At 43.3% G+C, this 25,772-nt stretch overlaps 1 protein-coding gene across 5 annotated transcripts in view; it reads right to left on the bottom strand.

Annotated features, from left to right (window-relative positions):
- Positions 1-25,772, bottom strand: part of SEMA5A (semaphorin 5A) — a 565,569-nt gene that overhangs the window by 350,935 nt on the left and 188,862 nt on the right. For 3 of the 5 annotated variants that reach the window (XM_027520269.1, XM_027520272.1, XM_027520270.1), the window contains exon 3: positions 14,046-14,240. In XM_027520269.1, coding sequence (XP_027376070.1) covers positions 14,046-14,166 — 121 coding nt within the window. In that variant the 5' untranslated portion in view covers positions 14,167-14,240. Of the gene's footprint in view, positions 1-14,045; positions 14,241-23,328; positions 23,404-25,772 lie in introns of all 5 variants that reach the window. The other 2 variants (XM_027520271.1, XM_027520273.1) reach the window with 1 other exon arrangement.

Here is a 25,772-nt window from a genome sequence, read left to right as displayed (position 1 = left end):
ATGATTTTAATCCTTTTTAATATATTGAGACTTACTTTATGCTGATCTATGTTTGGATTCTCCATCACTGTGCTAAGTCTTAGAAACTACTTTCAGTGAGCTGAGGCAATCATAGGACCCATCTCGTTTATTTACTTTCCCTAAGAAATAATCCTACTCCATCCTCTGCCTGTTGTCCACTGTCTGAAAACTGTACTTGTTAACATTTTGTCTGGTTTTCTTGTTTAAATCATGAAGGTAAATCAAATCCCTTTTTCTCATCATGACCAGATAGTAAAGTCCCCTATATCATTTTTCAACTTAAAAATCATGTTTACCAAATCTTGGTCAAATAAGAAGCATAGAAGACAGAAGCTCTCTGTTGATTCATAACAATTTTCAAAATTAGTATTAGTTATTATGGTTAAAAACTCTATCTTGAAAGAATTCAAACATTCATATATTTTTCATTGGTTTGCATTTATAGTCCCCAAAATGTTGTTATGTATTTATTCCTTGGATTAATTGATTAATTAATCCATGGATTTATCAGCTAAGATATTTTCCCCCACTATGAAATGGAAAGTGTATGGTTTCCATGCTTAAGCTTTTCTTTTGTAAATATGCTTTTTTAAAGTAGGGCTGACTCTTTGGAAGTAAGAAATAAAAGCATTCAGGTGAGTCCTAACTTTAAATGAATCATGCTTTATTTTAGTCTATTATTTTAATTCAGAAAATGTTTGAATCTGGGTGGAACTATCCACACAATGATTTGAAATTTTCCCTGTAACTCCCAAATTATAACTTCTCAACATACTTTTGCATTATACAGTGAGAAACATTAAAATCCAGATAAAATTCATAAAGACTAAATATTCAGATTTGTTGTCCCTTCCTCACTGCTAGTTCCCAAATTGCTATGCTTTGTTGAATCTTCAAAAATTGCTCCCCAGAACTCCAAACTTGTATATGCAACTGACTACTTGACATTTTCACTTGGATGCTAAACAATCATCTCACACTTCAAATGTCCAAAATTGAGCCTCTGAAACTCCTTCCAAGGGCGACACTCTTAAAATCTTTCCCATGTTAGTAAATACCACTTTCACCCTGCCCAACTGCCCAAGCCAAAAACTCAAGAGTCAGGCTTGTCTTTCTCTTTCTCTCATATATACAACTTAAAAGGAAACACTTTGGACATGACAGCCAAACACACTCTAGCCAGAATGTGGCCACCACTCCCTGGGGACTGCTGCCAACACTTTCATCCAAGCTACCACCATCCCCAGCCTGGATCACCCTCCAGCTCCCAAAATGCTCCCTCTGTCCTGCCCCACGCACTCACTTGCAATGCAGTCTGTCCTCAGCACAGCAGCCAGGGTGACACTTTAAGTCATATTTGGTCCTCACTACCCCATTCCTCTGCTCAAGGCCTTCCAGTGGCTCCTCGTGCCTGCATGTGTGCTAAGTCACTTCAGTCGTGTCTGACTCTTTGTGACCCCATGGACTGTCGCCCACCAGGCTCCTATGTTCATGGGATTCTCCAGGCAAGAATACTGGAGTGGGTTGCCGTGCGCTCCTCCAGGAGATCTTCCTGACCCAGAGATCTAACCAGAGTCTCTTACGTCTCCGGCATTGGCAGGTGGGTTCTTTACCACTAGCGCTACCTGGGAAGCCCGACTCCTCACTTCACTCAAAATAAAGGTCGAACTCTTAAAGGCCCTACAGGACCTTTTCCCCCCATTATCCTTCTAATCTCATCTCCATCCCTCCTTCCATTCTAGTCACACTGGCCTCCCTGCTCTTAGTCACACCTGCCAAGTACCCTCCCACCCCAGGGCCTGTGAATTTCTTCTTCCCTCTTGCTGGAACAATCTCCTCCATTATCCCTGTCACTTGCTCCCTACCTTTAAGTCTTGACTCAACAGGTTATTCTATACGAGCCACAGTCAATAGGAAGACAGAAACCACCCTAGGTAGCTCAGACAACACGTAACATAGAGAGTTGGTCGTACAGATATAGGAAGATAAGGTACAAGAATGAAGGATGCAGCCTGGGAGAGCTAAGAGAAAGAATGCATGACACAGAGATGAGCAGCTGCTAGCAAGCTGGGCTGGACCCACACGCCTGTTTCTGCTGCTGTGCCCTTCTCCAGCAGCTATGACTCAAGCTGTGGCCGCCTGCTCCCTGGCTGAGGACTCAGAATCACTCCAGTCCTCAGCCACCCTGCGGAGGCATGAACGTGATTCTCCATCTTCCTGCAGCAGCCTCCCCAGCAACAGCTGGTTCGTCCCCATCACACATTCTAACAGGAACCTGGCTGAGTCAGGAGCCCGAGGAATTTCACTGACTCCCTCATCAGTTGTACAAGGTGAAATTTAAGGGGCAGGTATGGGGCTGGAGCCAACAGGTAAATTCCAGGCACACCTGGTTACCCTAGTGTAAATTGCAAGATCTACTTAACCCATTCCTTACTTTATGTTTTTACTCAGCCCATAGTACTACACAGACTGGTTTATATTGTGTGTGTGTGTGTGTGTGTGTGTGTGTATGTTAGTCATTCAGTCCTGTCCGACTCTTTGCAACCCCATGGAGTGTAGCCTGCCAGGCTCCTCTGTCCATGGGATTCTCCAGGCAAGAATACTGGAGTGGGTTGCTATTCCCTTCTTCAGGGGATCTTCCCAGGGGACCCAGGGATCAAACTTGGGTCTCCCGAGTTACAGATTCTTTACCATATGAACCAGCAGGTCTATATTGTATCATCTTATTATTGTCTGTCTCCCCTAACATAATGTAAACTCTGAGATTTCCACCATTCTGTTTACTGGGGAAACCTCATGGTGGAAACATGTCTAGCACATCATATGCACTCAGTAAAGACTGATTGCATAATTCATAAACTGGACCTCTGCTTTTATCTTCAAACAAGCAGAAGCTAAAGCACTCTGTGTGATGAGGCGAGGGGACCCAGGGCACAAAAATACAAATGAGGATGACAGTCGTTAATCACGTTCTGAGAGCTGCCAGGAGCCCTCTGCCAGCCCAGGCATTCAGGGCATCAGGGTCTCGTTTCACTGATTTTATTTAATAGGGTGTGCAGTCTGCCTAACACAAAGGCCAGAGGGGCTTTCAAGGCGGGAATGGTCAGAGAGCATTAGGACAACGTTGCCATCTTGCAGACTGGAGGGATCTATCCCCTTGGGCGTGTTAGCATACATTGTCACCTGCTGCTGATTAGAGCAGGTGGACATTGAACCATTGAACCATCTGATGCATGTGCTTAGGTTTTCTGAAGTCCATCCCTGACTCACAGGCTGGAAGTGGAAACGTAAAAGAGAAATTAAAAAATAACTCCGCTGGTAGGAAAAGAGACACAGATGTAGGGAATGGATGTCTGGACATGGGGCGGGGCTGGGATGAAGGGAGACTGGGATTGACCTCTGCGCGCTGCTATGCGTAAGATAGCTAGCTAGTGGGAACCTGCTATATAGCACAAGGAGTGCCGCCTGGGGCTCTGTGGTGACCTAGAGGAGCGAGACGGGGTGGAGAGGAGGTCCAAGAGGGAGGGGTTATATGTGTACATACAGCTGACGCACTTCATTGAACAACAGAGATAAACACAACATCGTAAAGCAACTATATCGCAATTAAAAACAAACAAACAAACTCCTCTTTAAAAAGCTTCAGGAAAATAAAAGGTTAAGATGCTGATTAGGTTAGTACACAAACTAAATAAGATTTGGAAACCTTGGTGTAGTCTTTATTATATGAATACAGAAAAATTTCAGCACTGTTGTCTGCAGAAGTAGGCAGAATCTGGGTCTCCTCAAATGTGAGCATGGATGCTTACTTTGCCTTGATATTAGAAGATGACAGGGAGTTATAAATCCAAGAAAAATATTGCTTAATTAAAAATTTGTCCACTCTACATTTAATCTCCAACTGTTTTTCATAGGTAAAATAAGGATAAGATTTTTATCTACCTTCACTGTGAGAAATGGATCAATTGCCCACTTAAGGCTTAGAAAGCCTATAACATGCTTGAACAAAAATAAAATAAAACATAATCTTTGAGGCTAAACGAAATGACTATTTTAAATTAGAGTCCTGATAATAACTTCACAAAATCTTATCCCCAAATTTAATGCAATCCCACTGAACTACTTAACTTATAAAGTTTTACATTTGCAATCTTAGAGTAATAAAAACTATTTCCCCACTAAGAAAAATCAATCAAAAATTGGTTATCTCAAGATAAAATATAGATGTCTTACACATTATTTCATTAGTGGCCCTAGAACACAAAAGTAATACAAAAGTTATTGATCATTCTCAAAACTCAAATTATTTTCATCAGAACTTAATCACTGTTTATAAAAAAACATATAACAGAGACCCTCAAAAGCTTTCATCAGTCAAAGATCAATAACAGTATGAAAGTAGAAGCTAGGTATTGGAGCAATTTCACCCAAAGAATAATGCAAAATGGTTTTATAATGACTGCATTTTCTAACACCTCTATGCACTCATGAATGATCATTACATACCTAAGTTATAGAGTTGAAAAGTGACATTTTTTAATATTCCATTTTTTCAGAGAGCAAACTAACAACACACTTTAGAGTAAAAATGTATTAGCAAATGCAGTTCTTAAATGTGTAAAACCCTGAATAGTCATTGGAAGGATGATGCTGAAGCTGGAGCTCCCATACTTTGGCCACCTGATGAGAAGAGTCAACTTATTAGAAAAGACGCTGATGCTGGGAAAGGTTGACAGCAGGAGGAGAAGGGAACAGCAGAAGATGAGATGGTTGAATGACATCACCAACTCAGTGGGCATGAATTTGAGCAAACTCTGGGAGACAGTGGACAGGGGTGCCTGAGGGTGTCCTGAGTCCACGGAGTCGCAGAGTTAGACAGGACTTAGCGACTGAACAGCAGCAATGCATAAAACAAGCAGTGCGTGTATACCTTAGTTGCTTCACTTGCAAATAGGTTCAAATATTTTCTCCATGTGACTTTGCGATTACACTATGAGAAATATTCAGTCATTTGCATGATAACATGAGTTAAATTACTGATAGGTCAAAGGACTTTTTATAATAGAGGTCTATAGGAAACATTTCTCCTCCATAAGTAAACTCAAAGGAGGATAACTCATAACCTGCTATGAAACTAAAGAGAATCACAATTGATTTATGTAAATTTTTATTTTCACAAACAAAAGCACTGAGTTCAAGACAATTTTCAATGCTAAGTGGTATCTTGCTATATTTTAATTAGATTCACATGAAAATATTAAAATGAATTTTATGCAATCTATTTTAATTAAAATAAATTTTCCCAATTCTTCCTTGGAGAAAGTGGGCCACTGTCATGCAATTATGCACAATTATAACTCATAAAGGTCAAATGGCAAGTATAAGATTAGGAGAACAGGGAGAAATACTGGAGGCAATTTTAATCAAGGTTTACATGCTTAAAGACTCTGAAATCTGACAGGGACTCTGGAAATTACCTGCAACGGCCCCTTGTGTGGTAATGAGCATCCTAGATCCTAAGAGAAGAGATAGAATCCAGCCAGGATCATGAAACTGTATGCCTGTCTGGGGCATTAGACACCAGACAGCCAAAACCCAGAGAGAAAAAGGAGCCTCGTGGAACATGTCTATGGTCCTGGGATGTTCATGAGGCCGAGAGATAGGTATGGAGTCCTGAGACAGGTATGGAGCCATCATACATGGCAAAAACATGGATGAACCTAGAGATGATCAAACTAAGCAAAGTCAGTCAGAAAGAGAAAGACAAATGCCATATGATACCACTTATACGTAGAATCTAAAATACAACACAAATGAACATTTATTGATGAAACGGAAACAGACTCACAGAGAACAGACACTGCAGTTCCCAAGGGGGCGGGGAGGGGAGGGATTGGACAAGTTGGGAATTTGTGGGTAGCAGATGTCAACTCGGAGAAGGCAATGGCACCCCATTCTAGTACTCTTGCCTGGAAAATCCATGGACAGAGGAGCCTGGCAGGCTGCTGTCCATGAGGTCGCCAAGAGTCGGACATGACTGAGCAACTTCACTTTCACTTTTTACTTTCATGCATTGGAGAAGGAAATGGCAACCCACTCCAGTGTTCTTGCCTGGAGAATCCCAGGGATGGGGGAGCCTGGTGGGCTGCCGTCTATGGGGTTGCACAGAGTCAGACATGACTGAAGCGACTTAGCAGCAGCAGCAGATGTCAACTATCACATATAAAATGGATAAACAGCAAGGTACTGTAGAGCACAGGGAATTATATTCAACAGCCTGTAATAAACCATAATGGAAAAGAATATGAAGAGGAATGTATGTATATACGCATAACTGAAACACTCTGTGGTATAGCCAAAATTAACACAATCTTGTAAATCAACTACACTTCAAATAAAATTTAAAAAAAAATACTAAGTGCTGTCAGCTAAGACACTGAAGATAGGCCTCCAAATTAGTCATAACATTAAAGTTGCAAGTCCAAGTAAGCATGAGTCCAGCATGGCTCACTCCAGCGGGGGTTTTTCCCTATGCATCCTGTGAAACTGCTCTAATTCCTATAACTGGCTCAGGCTCTCTAAACAGCCAGCCTGCTGGGTAAACTTTAATCAATAAACAAACAAAAGCAGAATGTGGCACTATCCCCTTAAGTGGACATTAAACATTTAAAACTCATTTGGAAGATGGTTATGAGACTCAGTAAGCATGCTGAGAAACATGTTGTCTTGAAGGGTCACTATTTTCCCCCTCTTTAGTGGAACAGATATTTAAGCAATCAACAAGGACGTAAGTGTGAAGCGTCTGTCGTGTGTCAGGGTGTTTTAGCAGCCACTGCATGATCGGGGTAAATATTCTAGACCATGCAGTCAAGGCAGCAACCGTGCAGACACAGCAAGCTGTTAGGGCTTCTTAAGCAATGAACTCCACAAGAGAAGAGGAGCCTGGAGTGGCAAATATTTTACCAAGATCCTGCCAGCATCTTCTGCTCAGCTAGGAAAATCGAATCAAGACGTTGATGAAACGTGCTTAGCTGTAATGAAATGTTCCTGTAGACTCTTCTTGAGTAGAATCTCGTGCAAAATGACCCCAATGTATAAAACTAAATGGTGAAATTTGAAATATACCCCAAATATCAAGATCTTAAGTATCAAGGTGACCCAGTCCTGCCTTTATTGCTCTCTCATCCATGCTTTGTTATACTCTCTCAGACTGTTTGTAGAGAGCACAGAGAAGTGTTTAGGGGACATAGCTGTGGCCACCTGCTCAGCTATAAAAGGAGCCATTTCAAGGACCGACTGGGCTCTGAACAGTCATGGGGAATCTTCTGTGTCTGTTCTTGATCAACAGTCTTATCCTGTCTTAAGAATGGCACTTCCTTCCTAAAGCCCCATCCTCCTGGCCCAAGGCCTGCCTGCTCCTCCTTAGGGAAGATGGAGTCCTAGGCAACCCCCTCCTGCTGACTGCCCTGCATCCTGGGTCCCCCGGTCTCCCTCCCCTGGGCTCCCTGGGGGTTGGGTCTGCTTCCTGGGAGCTAATCCCTCACCTGTGCCCCGTATCCTGTCCCCTCCTACAGCCCTGGGGGCTCTGCCTAGTCAATTCCCTCCCCCTGTCTTTTCTCTCTTCCCCATCACCATTTAAAGAGGATTAAGTAATGCTCTCTTAAAAGCTATTCCCTATCCTCATGTCCCTGCCTACTTGAAACAATAATTCTCTATTTTTATATCTATTCCTTCAACTCACACACATCCCTCTGTTCATTACCATGTAGTTTCATCCCCATCACTGCTCTGAAGCTGCACTGATAAATGTCGTTTGCTAAAGGCTGAATATGTCCTGTAGGTGACACCACACATGACACCACCCTTATGGCAGAAAGCGAAGAGGAACTAAAGAGCCTCCTGATGAAAGTGAAAGAGGAGAGTGAAAAAGCTGGCTTAAAACTCAAGATTCAGAAAACTAAGAGCATAGCATCTGGTCCCATCACTTCATGGCAAATAGATGGGGAAACAATGGAAACAGTGACTGACTTTACTTTTTTTTTTTTTTTTTGCTCCAAAATCACTGCAGATGGTGACTGCAACTATGAAATTAAAAGACGCTTGCTCCTTGGAAGAAAAGCTATGACCAACTTAGACAGCATATTAAAAAGCAGAGATATTATTTTGCCAACAAATGTCTGTCTAGTCAAAGCTATGATTATTCCAGTAGTCATATATGGATGTGAGAGTTGGACTATAAAGAAAGCTGAGCACCGAAGAACTGATGCTTTTGAACTGTGGTGTTGGAGAAGACTCTTGAGAGTCCCTTGGACTGCAAGGAGATCCAACCAGTCAATCCTCAAGGAAATCAGTCCTGAATATTCATAGGAAGGACTGATGCCAATGCTGATGCTGAAGCTGAAATTCCAATACTTTGGCCACCTGACGTGAAGAACTGACTCACTTGTAAAGACCCTGATGGGGGAAAGATTGAAGGCAGGAGGAGAAGGGGATGGCAGAGGATGAGGTGGTTGGATGGCATCACCGACTTGATGGATATGAGTTTGAGCAAGCTCTGGGAGTTGGTGATGGACAGGAAAGCCTCGTGTGCTGTAGTCCATGGGGTCAGAAAGAGTTGGACGTGCCTGAACAACTGAATTGAACTGAATATGTCCACCCAAAAGATATGCTGAAGTCGTAACCTCATGAACCTGTGATGATTATGATTTTATTTGGACATACAATCTTGATGTAATTAATTCAGATTTAGTCATGCTGGGTTAGGGTGGGCCCTAAATTCAACAGGGCTCCTATTTTTATAAAAAGAAGAGAAGACAAAAACATCTACACAGAGAAAATGCCATGTGACTACAGACTCAGAGACTGCAGTGATGAGTCCACAAGCCAAAGAACACAGGAGATTGCTGACAAGCACCAGAAGCTAGGATGTGGAAAAGAAGAAGTCTTCCCTGGAGCCTTCAAAGAGAGCACAGCTCTGCTGACATCTTGTTTTTGGACTTCCAGCCTCCAGAACTATAAGAGACCACGCTGTTGTTGTTTTAAATCATCTAGTTTATAGTATCTGGTTACAGCAACACTGGGAAATGAATACACCATTGCTGACAGTTTCTAGGAGGGTAGCCATCTGTTCCAGTTTTCTGAAAATACAGTAGAGTTTTCAGTGCAGGTGCTAAGTCATTTCAGTCGTGTTCAACTCTTTATGATGCTATGGACCACAGCCCACCAGGCTCCTGTGTCCATGGGATTCTCCAGTCAAGAGTGGGTGGCCATGCCCTCCCCCAGCGGACCTTCCCGATGTCTCTAGGAGCTTTCAGCGCTCACCCCAAAAGAGCCTGGGGGAAATCAGGGTGAGTCTGTCACCCTACCTTCTGGCCCAGATACTCTGATGGCCACTTCCCTCTTGAAAAACCTCTCCTTCCCTGGTACCCATGACTCCAGCTCTCAGCTCGTTAATTCCATCTGATGGCAGTTAGGAACTCAGATTTCTCAACCTCGTCTCACCATTTTAGACTTCCCTTCTTTACTCCATCTGGAATCAACAGCCAAGAACTTGGGGCTCGCACTCCTGGTCCCTCCTTGAAAACATCAACAACCTCTTCTGTAGATTTCCAGAATCCACCCAGTTCTTCATATTCTGCTACCCATCCCACAGCTCAGGCCCTCCTGCCCTCTTCATGGCTCCCTTTGGTCACAGCAGCAGCCCCAGGGTAGGCTCTTTCCACTGCCCGTTCTCCACCTTCCATGCTGAGCCTTTGCAGACAGAGGGGGCCTTCCAGAGATGCCTTCTGAGGCCCTACATTATTAAATCTTCCCTCTAAGTCTCATCTTCCTCCACCTCCTCTCCATGATCTAAACAGATTTCATGGCTCACTGGTCTTGTCACTTGCCAAAACCTACTGGGCTCCCTGCGTGAGACTCGTAAACACATTCTCACAGTCATCTGGGACTCAGCTCTGGTCCTGCAGCATCCTAGAAAGCGTCCTCAGCCACTCCTCTGCTCAAGCACTCCTCTGCAGCCCAGGCTGCTGGTTCAGACAGCTTTTCCCTGGACTCCCACGCACATGGCAAAGACACCTCTGTGAGGACCCTTAATAGAACATTACACAATGGCCCTTTCGGTCTGTATTCCTTAAGACATTCTAAACCCTTAACAGGAACTGTGTTTTTTACCTCTGTCTCCTTGATATTTAGCACAGACTCCGGTACATAATAGGCACCTGAATATCCACTCCAAATGTTTTTTAATTGATTGATTAATTGGAGGATAATTGCTTTACAGTATGATGGTTTTTGCCATACAATAATGCGAATGAGTCATAATTATATATACGTATGTATGTGTAAATGCATATATCTACATGTGTATATGTAGATATCTACATATACACACACATATCCCACCCTTTTGAGCTTGCTTCACCCCTCCCATCCCACCCCTCTAGGTCATCACAAGACACCAGGCTGGGCTCCCTGTTATAATGCAGCTTACCACTACTTACCTATTTCACACATGAGTATACAGGGCTTCCCAGGTGGCACTAGTGGTAAAGAACCTGCCTCCCAATGCAGGAGATGGCAGGCAGGTTCAATCCCTGGGTCAGGAAGGTGCCCTGGAAGAGGGCATAGCAATCTGCTCTTGGTATCCCATGGACATAAGGGCCTGAGGTGGGGGCAGCACACAGAGTCTGACACGACTGAAGCAATTTAGCATGCGTGAAGAGTATATATGTCAATGTTGTTTCCTCAATTCTTCCTACCCTCTCTCCCCCACTGTGTCCACACGTCCTTTTAAAAATGTAGTTTGAAAGTATGCTGACTGCCACTGATGCACTATGCACGCACGTGTACTCAGTAGCTCAGTCACATCTGACTTATTGTGACCCTGTGGACTGTAGTCTCTGCTATGCTTCTCTGTCCGTGGAATTTTCCAGGCAGAATACTGGAGTGGATTGCCATTTCCTCCTCCAGGGGATCTTCCCGACCCAGGGACTGAAGCCATGTCTCTTGCGTTGGTAAGCAGGTTCTTTACCACTGAGCCACCTGGGAAGACTTTGATGAACTCTGGGGTTGTCCCAAAAGCCAAAGCCTAACAGTGTGCTCCGCTGGAAAGGTTGGTAGGAAACAAACACTCATACCAAGAGCAAGGAGAATGTAAGATGGCACAACCCTCATGAAAGGGAATCAGGCAAGACCTAGCAAAACCACAGGTGCATTCACCCTTTGACCCAGCAATCCCAATTCCAGGCATCTCTACCAATAGCACACTTGCAAAAAATACCAAAAGACTATTCCAGGAGGTACTGTGCATTGTAACACTATACATGATCACGTCCCCCAGTAAGGAGTTGTTGAATAGACTGGAGCTCATTCCATAGATGAGAGCCATGTGACTATGAGAAGTGACATAAATCCATGTTACTGAGGCATGGACTCCAGGGCATATCCTGATGTGAAAAAATGCTCGATAGAGAGAATTTTTTGTATACATGCTACTTTTTAAGAAAAGAGGGTATGAATATATTTGTACATGTATATGTGTGTGTGTGGAATTTTATTTATATTAAAAAAGAAACAAAAATCATAAACTCTAAGTAAAAGGTGAGCTAAAAGGAGAAAGGAGGAACAAGGTAAGGAAAACAGAGTGAAGTCAGTTTCTCCAAACACCCTCTTTAATTGGGCTTTAAAATATTACAGAATTATGTCAATTTTGAAAAATCTCAAAAACCAAAAGTGAAATTAACTATGTTTCGAGTTGATGGCCCAACCATACAAACTGAAATTCCTTCAATTTCAAAGCAGTAATTTTGCTTCGATTATCTAGTGCAATTCACACCCTGATGACTATAAAAGAAAAATCACACGAAAGGGTTTTCTGTAGTCAACAAGGACTAGAGTTGCACACAGCCATTATTCTGAAACAACTGAGTGTGTATTGCAGGAAAAGACAGAGGAATAATTACATTGACCTGCAGAGACAGGAGTCTGTGCACAGCAGAGAAAGACAGAGACATAGGATGGAAGAGGTCCAGAAGAGATCCCTAGAGTCCTCGAGATGAACTAGAAGCACCCAGAACCAAAGTGTGCTGTGGAGAACGCTTTCCTTAGCTCTGCACACTGACAAGACCTCTCTTTGGCCACTCCTATGCTCCAATCACATAAAAATGACTGCTTCTCAGGTCAATGGAAGGAAATGGATAAGAGGAGTGAAAGGCACCTTGTTATCCCAGAGAATAATGAAGCCATCAAAGGCCACTCGAGTTGTCTCAGAAAAACTCAGGAGGCAACCTCAAGAGCGTCCCCGCCCCTAAGCTTGAAATGTGATCATTGCACCATCTACAAGAATAAACGCTGCAATTAATTGAAATATATCAAATATTGAAATCCATATATTAAAAATAACTCTAAAAAAAGCAAACAGAACATTTTATTTGTCCCCTTTGGATAATGTTAGAGAACCAACTAATTGGACTGTATAAAAAATGGCACAGGAAAGAAAAATAAGCATCCACTCTGCCTTTCCTATGTCAGATGCACCCTTAGGAAATTCAAATAGTTAAGGAGTGAAAGTTACTTTATGTACAAGTAACTTAGCCATTAAGTGAAGGAAGAGTAGGAAAAGGTAAGACTCCTAGTTTTGCACCCATGAATGAGTCAGCAGATTTAGATGAATGAATGAATGAATGATCATCAGTGACTGATTATTTCATAGCCCAGTGAAGGACAGGGCACCATCCTTGACACAGTAGAGACAAAAAGCTGCATACCTGAATCCGAGTGGCCTCTCATTATCACTCCTAGTTTATAGAAACACTGGGGACAGAAGAACATCTCAATGACACCAATGGGAAGCACTGTGGAAACTCTCCAGGACAGTGAACTTAGGTTTCTTTAAAAATGAACTTGCAAGTGGAGCAACAAAAACAACACAACACAGCGAGAGACGAGGAGACTCAAGAGATACACCAACCAGCCGCAGTGTATGAACAGCATTCCATTCCTGCCTCAACACAACCGTTAACAAAGCAGGGAGCGAGCACTCCTGAGGCCATCAGGGGTCTCACAGCACTCCCGTGACGCTTGCTAGTTTTATGGCATTGGTTTATGTTTGGGCTTTTGATTGTTCTGGTGTGATAACGGTAATATGAATTCCTCATCTTTGATATTCAAGAACTGAACTGTCATGACAAAATTATATGATTTCTTGAATTTGTTTCAAAATAATTTGGTGAATGTGGGTGGAGCATGGGTGGGGATTTAAAAGAAAAAAGACGGGCCATGAATGAATAAATCCAAGGGTTGAGTGTTCCTTAGACTTTAGAACAGATTCTAATTTTGTATGTATTTCAAAATTTTTGTGATACAAAAGTTACAAAATAGTAAAAAATAGAAAACTAGTGGATGAATTATTAAAATACAATGTCTGATCATACTTGGCTTCATGATATAAGTGTGATTTCCTTGAAGACAGACACAAAGACTAGTTTACTTTTCATCTTGAATGCCTATCAGTGTGGAGGGGTAAAGAACTCTAAAAACTTTTGATGAATTAAATAATAAAAGAACATGTACACATAGTAATCAGTTGACCCTGCAGATCTGTGGAGATATTTGAGACAGCAAAAGAATTCTGTCTGCCATGCAATGCCAGGTAAAGACAAAGGCATACGCTGTGTGAAAGGACTCGGGCTTTGTTGAGAAATGCTGGAGTGAAGAATTTTTTGTTTTGCTTGGTATGTTGTTATTTCTATGGGCCACATTTTTCTCCCCTGGTTCACATGCCTAGGGGGCTGACAGCACCTGTCAAGTAAACGTGGCCTCAACGATGGGATTTTCTATCTGTGATAATTCTGAGCTTGAATTCTTCTCAGTTTCAAAATACAAAATATTCGCGATGGGGGATTTCGTATTTTTGCTCTGATTTTAAACTAAAGTCACAGAATAACAGAGTGATAACTGCTGCTATCCTAAGCATGAGACTTGCACTTCAACGGTGCCTTTGCAATGCAAGCGTGCCTGACTCTCACCTTTATAGGAAATGACTGGGTGCTCTGCTCTCTGGCACAGAGATGCATCTGTCTCTAGCTGGGCGAGTCTCCACCACCCCAGGCTTGAGAACAGCCACGCGATGACGCAGGGTCCCTTCATGATGGGCAGGAGACCGTCAGCTCCGGGCACTTGTCTAACCAGAAGCTCGTGGTCCCGTCATGTGTGGAAAGTGCCTAAAACACACAGAAGAGAACAAGTTCATGAACATGGGCTCAGGTTTTCAGTAGTTGGCCTTTTGGTAAAGCCTCAGCACTCTAGTTAAAAAAAGAGAGAGACTTGGAGTACTTAGAAAAACATCCCTTTTTCTGGAAGATATTTCAGAAATGTATATATATATATATATATATATATATATATATATATACACACAGGCTTCCCGGGTGGTGCTAGTGGTAAAGAACCCACCTGTCAAAGCAGGAGACATAAGAGACACGGCTTCCATCCCTGGGTTGGGAAGATCCCCTGGAGAAGGAAATAGCAACCCACTCCAGTATTCTTGCCTGGAGCATCCCATGGACGGAGGTGCCTGGTGGGCTACAGTCCATGGAGTCACAGAGTTGGACACAACTGAAGCGACTTAGCATTTATATATATACATATATATATATATATATATATATATATATATCTGAATCCAGACCTCTGTTCCTCCCAATGACTTTATGAGATAACCCATCCATTATAAAAGGGAAAATATTCACGCTTAAGCTCTGTCGAGTTGTCATCGTCACCCCTGAACAATGCACTTTAAGACTTTTGATCATCATTTGGTTTTTCCCTTGGAACACCATTCTTACCTCCCTGTGCATACACAGACCTGTATGTGGAAGCCCTCTGAATTCCTCCCCTTCCCTTTTCAAAATATAAAAGCCCCTATTAAATAGGGCCATGAGCATTGCCCTTTCCTAATAACCTGATTAACATCATGCCCCCAGCTCTTAAAACTCATCCACAGTGAGTGAGTTTATCCTTTGAAACTTACTGGTGACCTGGCTGCAAACTTTCTGGCTAGCGCTCAAGTGTGAATCAAATAAAACCTAAGCGGAGCACCTACTGGGTGAAATGAAATTACTGCGCTGGGAGCTGAGAGACTTTAAAGAGCATGCATAATTTAAAAGATTAATAAGCTTTAAAATAAGATAGGCTTATAAAAATAACGATAATCCAAGCTGTTGGAAAACCATAAAAAGAAGCTGGGGTGCTGTGAGAGTTAGGGGAGAGAGCACGCTGCTATTTAGGGGAATCAAGGATGGGCCCAAGGAGGACTTCATATTTGAGTTTAATTGTAGAGGATAAAGAGGATTTCAACAGACAGAGATTTCCGGAAGTAATCCAGAAGAGGATGAAAAGACGCACTGGATGGGGTAAGAGGAAGGATCAGGCTATACGTGCTGGGAACAGTTTACTGTACTCGATCTGGACCCCAGAGGATGTAGAGGGGAGAAGGGAGAAGCAGCTTAGAGAGCAGGTTGGGTTAAGATTTGGAAGGTGAATGATACTAAGTTCTGATGTCTCTATTTTCATAACAATAACCTACCACAGTATATTAACATTAGAAGTAATGTTAACAAGATCATTCTCTCCAGAGTGCACACAGGAAATTGGATAAAAAAGAGCATAAAAGTGGAGAAGTTAAATTGAAGCTATGGCAATTGTCCAGAAGAGGAATAAGTGGATCTGTGATTTCAGGGGGCTTCAGTGTCAACAGAAATTAAGGCAAACCCAGTAAACACGCCATGTAATGGGTAAGGGGAAGTCCAGAAAATTAAAGATGTCATAGATTCTTCAACCTGCCTCCCACTGAAAGCTGGATCTGCGTCCCTTCCCTGCAACCCTGAATCTGGGTTGGCTCTCTGACTGCTCTGCTTGGCGGAATATAATAGAAGTGATGACACCCCAGCTTCCAAGCTCTCACCCTTAAAGACTGGCAGTTTCCACTTCCTGTCTCTTTGATCACATCCTCTGGGGCACTGAGACACGGGGTCAGAAGTTTAATGCCCCTGAAACCGCCAAGCCAGAGAGACCACATACAGGTCCTCCTAGCATCATCTCCCACATAGTCCGGGTTCCCGGTCAGCCCCACCAAGATGCCTGACACGTGAATGAAACCCACTGAGTGACTCCAGTAAGTATCCCAAGGGCACAGGCATCAGTTAGTGGAGCCTGGCTCAACTTCCTCATAAATGACCATTGTTCCAATCTGTTAAATGTGGAGGAACAGAAAGCAAAAAGCACAGACAGACTCAAAGGATGTAAGTCCCTTTGAGGACAGTGAGGCCGTTTTTTTTTTTCCAAATATGAAAAACAACAGAAGACGTTTTAGAGGAGGATATGATCATTTGGTTTGGTGCGTGTTGGGTTTAAGATGCTAAGAGAACATTCAAGGAAATGCAGCAGACTGTGGAAAATCCATGGCGGATGCTCAGAAAAGAAAAAAAAAAAAAGAATCAGAGACAGCATATAATATTTAGAATGGTTAAAATCATGGGTGTGGTTCAGACTCATGAAACATGAGACGGGGAAAAATTGGCTAAAGAGAAGTATTTATTTAGAAGTTGTTAAAGAAAAGTAACCACACAAAAATAACAGAAGAAACACAGAGCATCTCACAAATATAGCACCACGGGGGCCAAATTAAGCTGCTGGGAGGACAGATATAACACACTTTAAAAAGAGACCTCATCAGCTGTACCCTGATGAGGCAGAGTGAAGGCCGCTGGCTGTATTTAGTCAAAGAACAGTCAGTGGTCAATTTTGGAGTCAGTTTCAGAAAAACAGGAGACAGAATCCATGACGCAAGGAGCCAAGAAGGAAACGGATGAAGCAAAAGAGGGACAGGATATGTGTGGTACCTTGAATGTTAGGTGACCCCAGAAAATTCGATGAAGTCAGATAAGCACTAAGAGATCAAAGTTCTGAAAATTTTAGGATACAGAAAAAAATGATCATTAAGTATGTCTCCTTTTCTGAGGAGTGGGGAGTGGAGAAGAGAATGCAGATTTTAGAGGGAGAGGTAGTATAAGACCCAGAAAAACAGGAGACAAAGGACTAAGGTTCCAGAAGAGGAGGTGCTTGTGAAAAAGAAGAAAAGGGTTTCATCTTTCAAAACAGGGTGTGTTCATGAATATATGGTAAGGGACTGTACAGTCCATGGGATTCTCCAGGCCAGAATACTGGAGTGAAGCCATTACCTTCTCCAGCGGATCTTCCCAACCCAGCGATTGAACCCAGATCTCCTGCACTGCAAGCGAATTCTTTACCAGCTGAGCCACAGGGGAAGCTGAAGAATACTGGAGTGGGTAGCCTGTCCCTTCTCCAGGGGATCTTCCAAACCCAGGGATCGAACCCAGGTCTCCCACATTGCAGGCAGATTCTTTACCAGTTAAGCCATCAGGGGAGCAAAGAGAGGGTGGTTATGAAAGGAAGAAAGGCGCTTCATCTTTAAAAAGGGGGTGTGTTCATAAATATACAGTAAGATATCAAGATAGTGATGAGACAGAGATGATATCTCAATATATGAGATATAAAGATGGAGAAAGCATGAAGTGGAGGGTACGTCGTCTTTCACAGTCTCCACCTTCTGATTCCTGTTGACTCAATGTTCCAGGGGTTAGAAATGTGCAAATTAGACAGAGAAACAGATGAAGGGGCTGCAAATCATGAAGAGGCAAGAGAATGGTGTCCATGGGAGGGAGAGTCTGTGAGCAAGAAAGGTGGAGGAAGGAATGCAGAGAAAAACTGGGGTCCAGAGGCACCTCCATCCAGTGGGGCCATGGCCTCTGCCCAGAGACAGCACATTGTCATGGACAGTGGAGTCCCAGTCACTCAGGAGTGGGGCGCAGAGATGAGAATGTAGATTCAAGAAGGAGAGGTAGAATAAGACCCAGAAAAACAGAGGTGCCAAAGGATTATGGTTCCAGTAGAGAGGGTGGTTCCAAGAAGGCGATGGCACCCCACTCCAGTACTCTTGCCTGGAAAATCCCATGGACGGAGGAGCCTGGTAGGCTGCAGTCCATGGAGTCGCAAAGAGTCGGACATGACTGAGCGACTTCACTTTCACTTTTCACTTTCATGCATTGGAGAAGGAAATGGCAACCCACTCCGGTGTTCTTGCCTGGAGAATCCCAGGGACGGGGGATCCTGGTGGGCTGCCGTCTATGGGGTCGCACAGAGTCAGACTCAACTGAAGCGACTTAGCAGCAGCAGCAGCAGAAAAGGTGGTTATGAAAAGAATCAAAGGGATTATAAAATTAAAAGCATGGTTATAGTGGATTATAAAATTAAAAGTACGATTAATTTCACCCTTGGAAGTGGGGTCACAGTCTGCAAAACTGGAGACTCCTCTAGAATGCCAGCTTAGAGGTGAATACAGGGACCCACAGGGAATCCTGGGGTCCCTGTGACCTGAGGCTTATGACGTTTCACCAAATGACGTATCTTAATAGGAGTTTGGGATTAACACAAAGACACTATTATATATAAAACAGATAATCAAAAAGGACCTGCTTACTGTACAGCACAGCAAACTCTACTCGATATTCTGTAATAACTTACATGGGAAAAGAATCTGAAAAAGAATGAATGTATGTATATCTAGAAATAAATTACTGTGTTATGCACATGAAACTAACACAACATTATAAATCCATCCTTTGCTGTTGTTTGTTTAGTCACTAGGTTGTGTCAGACTCTTTTGCAACCCCACGGACTAGCCCTTCAGGCTCCTCTGTCCAAGGAATTCTCCAGGCAAGAATACTGGAGTGGGTTGCCATTTCCTTCTTCAGAGCATCTTTCCAACCAGGGATCGAACCCACGTCACCTGCATTGGCAGGCAGATTCTTTACCCAACTCTACTCCAATATAAAATAAGAAATTAAATTTTTAAAAAGAATAACACCTGTCAGAGGTGTTCGGGTGTAATTCTGTTCTGTTCAGAGCAAGGAGATGCAGAGCACCCTCACCAACCCTCTCGGGAAAGGTTGCAGCTAGATTATCACTGCCCCACATCAAAAAAAAAATGGTGATGATTAAAAAATATATAGGAAAGCTAATGAAAGTAACACTGTAGCTCAACAAGCACTAGCTGGCTTTGTGACAGGCAGGACAGCAAGCACTGACATCCACGCCCAGCACCCACCAGGCGCCCAGAGCTGTATTTCGGACACACCAACTCCCTCTGAACAGCATCCATCACGGAGATGGATGGGAACACGGCCACCTCGACCTCTGAGACTGAGCTCACGTCCCCTTAAGGCTAAAAGCAAATTCTTTCTCTTGCAGATCGCTTTTCGTGTATCAGATCCAAGGCAACCCAGAACCCACTCTGTTATGTGGAACAAGCCACACAGACAACCGCCAACTGCGACTGTCTCACGTTCACGACAGCCATGCATTCCTGTCTCAGTCCTGACGTCGCTGCCTCCCGAAGGAAAGGTGAAGAAAAATAACACAAATGCCCGATCCGTCCCCTCCCTGGGATTTTGGAAGTGATGATTAGAGAAGGAAATGCCGTGTCAAGTGAAAAGAGCAGCTAAAATGGGAGAGACCCGTGGTTTGATGGGGAGGAGATGAAATTACAGGTTTGCCGTGTTAGGCTAAGGGAAGCACATTTAATGAGAACAGGTGATTTTTAGAAGTTTATAATTTTCAGACTATAACATGTTACCTTTTTTTCCCTAAAATAAAGGCACTATAAACAGTCATCCTGGTAAGGTGCCAGGGAGGGACATGCAGAGTCGTCATTTAGATCAGGGTTTTCTGAGCATCCTACCATCAAAACTAACTCCTTGAATGGCCTTTTACTATAAGTGGGCTCAGATATAAACATCAGGTCCTTCCATCCTGGACTTTTGCTTCTTAGTGGACTACCATGGGGTGGGGAGAAGCATCTTTATGTCAGCAAGTTCAGTGCTCCTTCTCGGACATACTGATATTTAGATCCAGGCAGTTCTTTGTTCTGGGAGCTGTTCTGTGCATTTGGCACCACCCCTGGCCTCTCTCTACCCACTACCACCCAGTAACCAGTAGCGTCCCACTATCTGAGCCATTGAAAATTGCCTCCAGACTTTATCAAATTGTCCTGGTTGATAATCTCTGATTTGAATGTGTCAAAACACCTCTCCCAAATCTATCATCACTTGAAAGAGGCTCTGTGGGAGAGGGAGAGGGTGGGGAGATTTGGGAGAATGGCATTGAAACATGTACAATATCATGTGTGAAACGAAAAAAAAAAAAGAAAGATTACTTCAAAATATGCTTATAAAATCATCCAAGTGAATTTGTATTGAATCATTTCCGGAAAATTTCAAGAAAAATGAAAGTCACTTTAAATATAACTATTTAGCTCCATTGGGGAAATACATGAGGAAAGAATTTTCAAAGGATCAATTTCAGGAAAAGTTGTTCGAATTCCATCCTATTATCTCTGGAAAATTAAAAGTATGTTTGGTGAGTTGATACTAAGCAAGTGATTTTGTCAACAGGAAGATTTATTACAGAGAGCCTGTTTGGGCTGTGCAATCAAATCATTTTCGTTGCAGCTTCTTCAAAATGCCTCAAGCCTTCTTTTCAGTTTCCTGATGCGGGAGGGAGGAGCCCTCTATAAGCTCGATCTAAAGAAGCAAAACTCTGTATATGTGTGTTTGTGCAATAAATAACATTTCCCATTCACACCCACACTGCAAATGAATAGGCTTTGGGGAACAGAAAATAACTGTTGCTTTTAGTAAAAAAAAAAAAAATTACTGCTGTCAGAAGAAAAATCAAAAGAATGAAAGCTACACAAGAAGTTTTGCTTCGGGAACAAAAGTCTCACTAGTTATTAGTAAAAACAGATCCAAAATAAGCTTCATGTACCTCTTTTCAGCAGCGGCTGGTTTTCTTCTGAGTCTTAGGTTAGAAGTAGCCAGGTTCACTGGTGTTGAGAGCCTGTGGAAACCCTGCCAGCCCAGCTCCTACCTGATGGCTTCAGGACCACCATCTCTGAGAGGATGAAGCCAGGTGAGAGAACTGACGAATGAGAGGCTTGGAGAGGACCAGCAGGCTGAGCTCCACCCTCGCAGGAGCACAACGACCCTCGGGAAGACGCTCTGCATGTGCATCTTAATTGTAAAAAGTTATGGTCTTTGGTACCATCGGAAACATGACAGCGTTTGGAAGACGGGGATGGCCAGCTCTTCCGAAAGGTCTGTGTTACCCTCATCTTTCCAAGCATCTCGTGGCCCTCCTCCATGGGATCAGGTGAGCCGCTCCCCCAGGGACTAAAGCCCCAGCCCAAAGCAAAAGCAGCAGAACCACTGAAGGAACCAGCCTACCCTTGGAACAGACCACAGAGCCTTACACCTGCACACCCTGGCACAGCCAAACGTGGCATCCTGGAGGCTGTTGCACCATCAGCAGCTGCCAGGTAAACAGCCCAGCCCCACTGAAACCCTCGCAAGATCTTCCCGCTGCTTTCCCAAGACAACCCCTTGCCCTTTCACCAACGACGCATCTCCTCCCAATTCCACCGCCACCGCTGCCAGCACCAAGGCTTCCCTTTGGCCCCTCCAGCAACCCAGCCACGGTCCTTCCGGGAAGCCTTGCACAAGCATCTGCATATCCACTGATGCCTCGGCCCCACATGTGTCCTGAGGCTCCCACTACCCACGGTCAGGGCTGGCCTCCACCTTCTGTACACACAGCAGCCACCTACTCCGGCCAAGGTGGCAGATCCCCTGCGGTAAACCCTGATGAATCATGAACAGTCTCTACCTACTCATCAAGGGGTCTATGGAAAGTCATAACCTTCTAGGTTTCTAAATTTTGACTTCTCTCTTTTTTTATCACAAACAAGCTATGGGCTGAGCAATAGTGACAGCCCCAAGTTAGACGTTCCAACAAGCTGAACTGGCTGTCTGAATGAATCAGAAACCACATAACTGATGTCTTATTTATCATGGAGAGCTCACCCACCTCTCGCCACAGAGCAAGCACCCTCATCAGGCGGTTTATTCAGTCCCTTGGCACACGGGATATGGGAAGTGTCTCAAAAACTCATGAATTTGAGAGATGGAAGGGACACTTGAAGTCATCTCATCACTTTGCAGCAGAGAAAGCAAAAGCTCAGATGGACTGAACAGATCTTACAGGTTAAGGTAAGAAGGAGCAAACAGTGGCAGGCCACGTTCAAACAGGAGCAAAACCCCCTGGCCCTTTGCCTGGTGCCCCTACCTTCCTGCTCACACTGGGGAGACCACACACAGGGCCACAAGTTCAAATGACTCAAATCACACCCAGAAACACAGTTCTGTCTCGAGACTAAAGCATAACAGATGAACCCATGGTCTGGAAACAGGGGTCGTCACTAATCCAGCCAGTCATTGAAGGATGACACCTGTGGGCAAGGGAGAGCCCTGTGACACAGGCGCAAAGTGAAGAGGGCACAGTCTGGGCACTTCCAGCTCACAGGTGTGAGTAATCAAAGCAACTCAAAATCCACCTTTTGATAAATACCCAGTTATCCTAGAAGTAAGAGCAAATCTTATGAGCCACAGGAAAAGGAGGAATCCCTCTGAATGGAGGAAGAAGCTGTGACTTCTAAAGGGTTCAAGTTCAAGAAGGGGGAATAAAGGTCAGGGGCCATCCAAGCCCATTGGGTGTATTCAGGGCTGGAAGGAACCTGTTGAATGAATTTGGGGTCTTTCCTCATAACATCAGACATTCTAGGTACTGAGGAGGAAATGCCATTAAGTGAAGAAGCAATAAAACAATAAACTTAATGCAAAGTGTCCAAGAAAATAGATTCCTCTATTCTTCTCCAAAAACAATAACCAAACATTGTATTCTTTGGGAAATAAAGCAAAATTAAAGTTTTCTTATTACGGTACTGAGTCTATAAAGGAAATCAGGATGTTCACCAGGCATATTGCATCTTCAATTTTTAGGTACATTTTTATAAAAATTGAATCCTCTTTACATTGTTTTAACCCATGTACCATGACTGCCAAATTTCAGCCAAAAGAGGTTGTACACAAATGAATTAGTGCAACATTTTTAGGAATGTCTTAATGAAAACCCTGACCGCCCTCAAATACGGAACCCCTTCTGCATGGCACCTTCAGGTAGCTGAGCAAGAAACTGACTTTCTTACTCACAGATTTTCACCATATCTGAGATGAGATGGAATTTTATGGCTGTATAAAATGACCTCATGGTATAAAATGGGGAAAAGCAAACATTAAACTATTTTATACATTTCAATAATGGTTCGGCTCCACTGACCTTATTTTATATCTCTCTTCAAAGGGAATTGTTATTAGACTTTTGCCTTTTTCTCCTTGTTTAGTTCCAGATCGCCTGGAGGGATCATAAAAATAAATGAAGTCCATTAGATAAAATTATTATTTACACAAAGGCAATATTAATTTTATCTGTCAGCAGGTTTTAAAACTAAGTGAACGTTCATTCAATGTACTTCTGTGCTAGCTACACCAACAGGAACTCTTTCTAAAAAAGAAAAAAAAAAGTAATGGTCCCACAAGACAACGTAACTATTAATATATTTACAATTACTAAGGGATTTATCCAGAGAAGTTCCCTCAAGGCAGGAAACTCTTATGGGCAGAACAAAATAATCACTTTATAAGTGACTCTCGTAGTGTGACAATTACTATTCATAGCCCCTGTTCATTTTTAGGTAAGATAGGCAGGAGGCGGAGCGCCACTTTGTCTCTCGTCAACCAGAAGGTGCGATGTCGATGGTGACATGCAAAGCACGCAACAGTGGCAGGAAGAAAAGAATGCTCTCCAACATCTCTACTCTGCTCAGCATCACTGACCACCTTGTGATTGCCAAGGCTGATGAGCTTATGCCATGGGCATCTATCACCATAGCAACTGTGCTCATGACCTCTGCTCTTAAATGTCTCCCCAAACCCTCTCCTCCCTGGCTTCCCTAACCATGCCAATCTCCCAGTGCTCTACTGCATTCAGAACCCTTATTCCCCACTCTTCCCTTTAAATGAAGGTGTAACTCAGCCTCTCCTGAACATTCATTTCTTCTCAGTCTACACACTCTCAGTGGCCCATCTCTTCAAACTCAATGACTTGATATAGCTCCTAAAAGTGGGTGACTTCCAAGTCTATAATGCTCTGTGAGACCTCCATACATAATCCAGATCTATAAATCAAAATAGACTTCTTCCAAAAATAGACCTCTTCACGTAAATCAGACAGAAGGACCCCATCTGAGGGTGACTTCCTTGTCTGCCTTACCAACTGTATCCTTTATGTCTACTTTCTCTTATCGCTGCTCCCCATCTACTCTGACATTCAACTCATAATCCAAGGACTCACCTTGTCTCCCCTCCTTCATCTTCCCAAAGCTCCTCTGTCATTTTGTCACTGTGTTCTGACAACTCTCCCCCAGCCCACTGGAAAAGACCCTGATGCTGGGAAAGATTGAAGATGGGAAGAGAAGGGGACGACAGAAGACGAGATGGTTGGGTGGCATCACTGACTCAATGGACATGAGTTTGAGCAAACTCCGGGAGATGGTGATGGACAGAGGAGCCTGGCATGCTGCAGTCCCTCGGGTGGCAAAGAATCGGACACGACTGAACAACTTAACAGCAACAACCCCTCCCTACCCTAAACACCCTCTCTATTTCTCTCCTCTACAATATTAGCCATTTTTTGACAGATTTTCTTGCCTCCAGTTCCAGTTTTTAAGCTTCATCTCTGAGTAACAACTTTCTCTGATTCTTTCCCACTTTCCTCTACCCCCATGGGGCCCCTACACATCAATACTCATTTCTATTTGTCACCCTGAATTACAATTACCCGTGTACGTGCTTCATTCGAAAATAAGGCTGTGACAATCTTAGCCTCTGGACAATACAGAAGGTACAATGTATGCAAAAAAAAAATTATCTCATGAGAAATGAGTCAGTGGACAGAAACAGCGCACGCTCACACATGCCTCTCTACCTTCTTATCAATATTGATGCTGCCATTAAAATGCAGTTCTTGTTCCCTTTCCTTCTATAACTCTGCTAGTCCCTGTCACAGATGTTTTATTCCTCTATTAAAATTCTCTTAACATCTGGTCCAAATACAAGGATTCCCACGGTTTTGAGAAATGTCCTTTCTAAATGTCATAATTTTCCAATTAATGGTCAAAGGGATGAAGGGATTACTATAGGCAGACCAGCTAAAAAGAGGAAGTCTCCCTGGGCCTGGAAACATGAAAGCACATGGAAGATATAACGGAAGTCTGTGACCCCTGAGGGGTTTGCATAAGTTATTCTAGCGCACCATAATTCGCTGCAACCGCTTGGAAAAAAATCATAGGATGAAAAAGGAAGAAATTACAACTCACAGCAGAAGTAAATTCATCAAATTCATTGTTGTAGGGTGAAAATACAAATAACTTGAAATAGCATCAGATAAATCTGGGGCTTCCCCAGTGGCTCAGCAGTAAAGAATCTGCCTGCAATGTAGGAGACTTCCAGGAGACAAGGGTTCAATCCCTGGGTTGGGAAGATCCCCTGAAAGAGGGAACGGCAACCCACTCCAGTATTCTAGCCTGGGAAATTCCATCGACAGAAAAGCCTGGTGGGCTATAGTCCATGGGGTCATTAAGAGTCAGACGTAACTGAGCACACATGCAGGAGATTGTAACAGATAAATTTACATATAATAGACTACTAACAATTTGGGTTTCG

The sequence above is a fragment of the Bos indicus x Bos taurus genome, chromosome 20, assembly GCF_003369695.1.
Source record: "Bos indicus x Bos taurus breed Angus x Brahman F1 hybrid chromosome 20, Bos_hybrid_MaternalHap_v2.0, whole genome shotgun sequence".
Classification (NCBI taxonomy): domain Eukaryota; kingdom Metazoa; phylum Chordata; class Mammalia; order Artiodactyla; family Bovidae; genus Bos; species Bos indicus x Bos taurus.
This window is presented reverse-complemented; position numbering and strand designations above follow the sequence as displayed.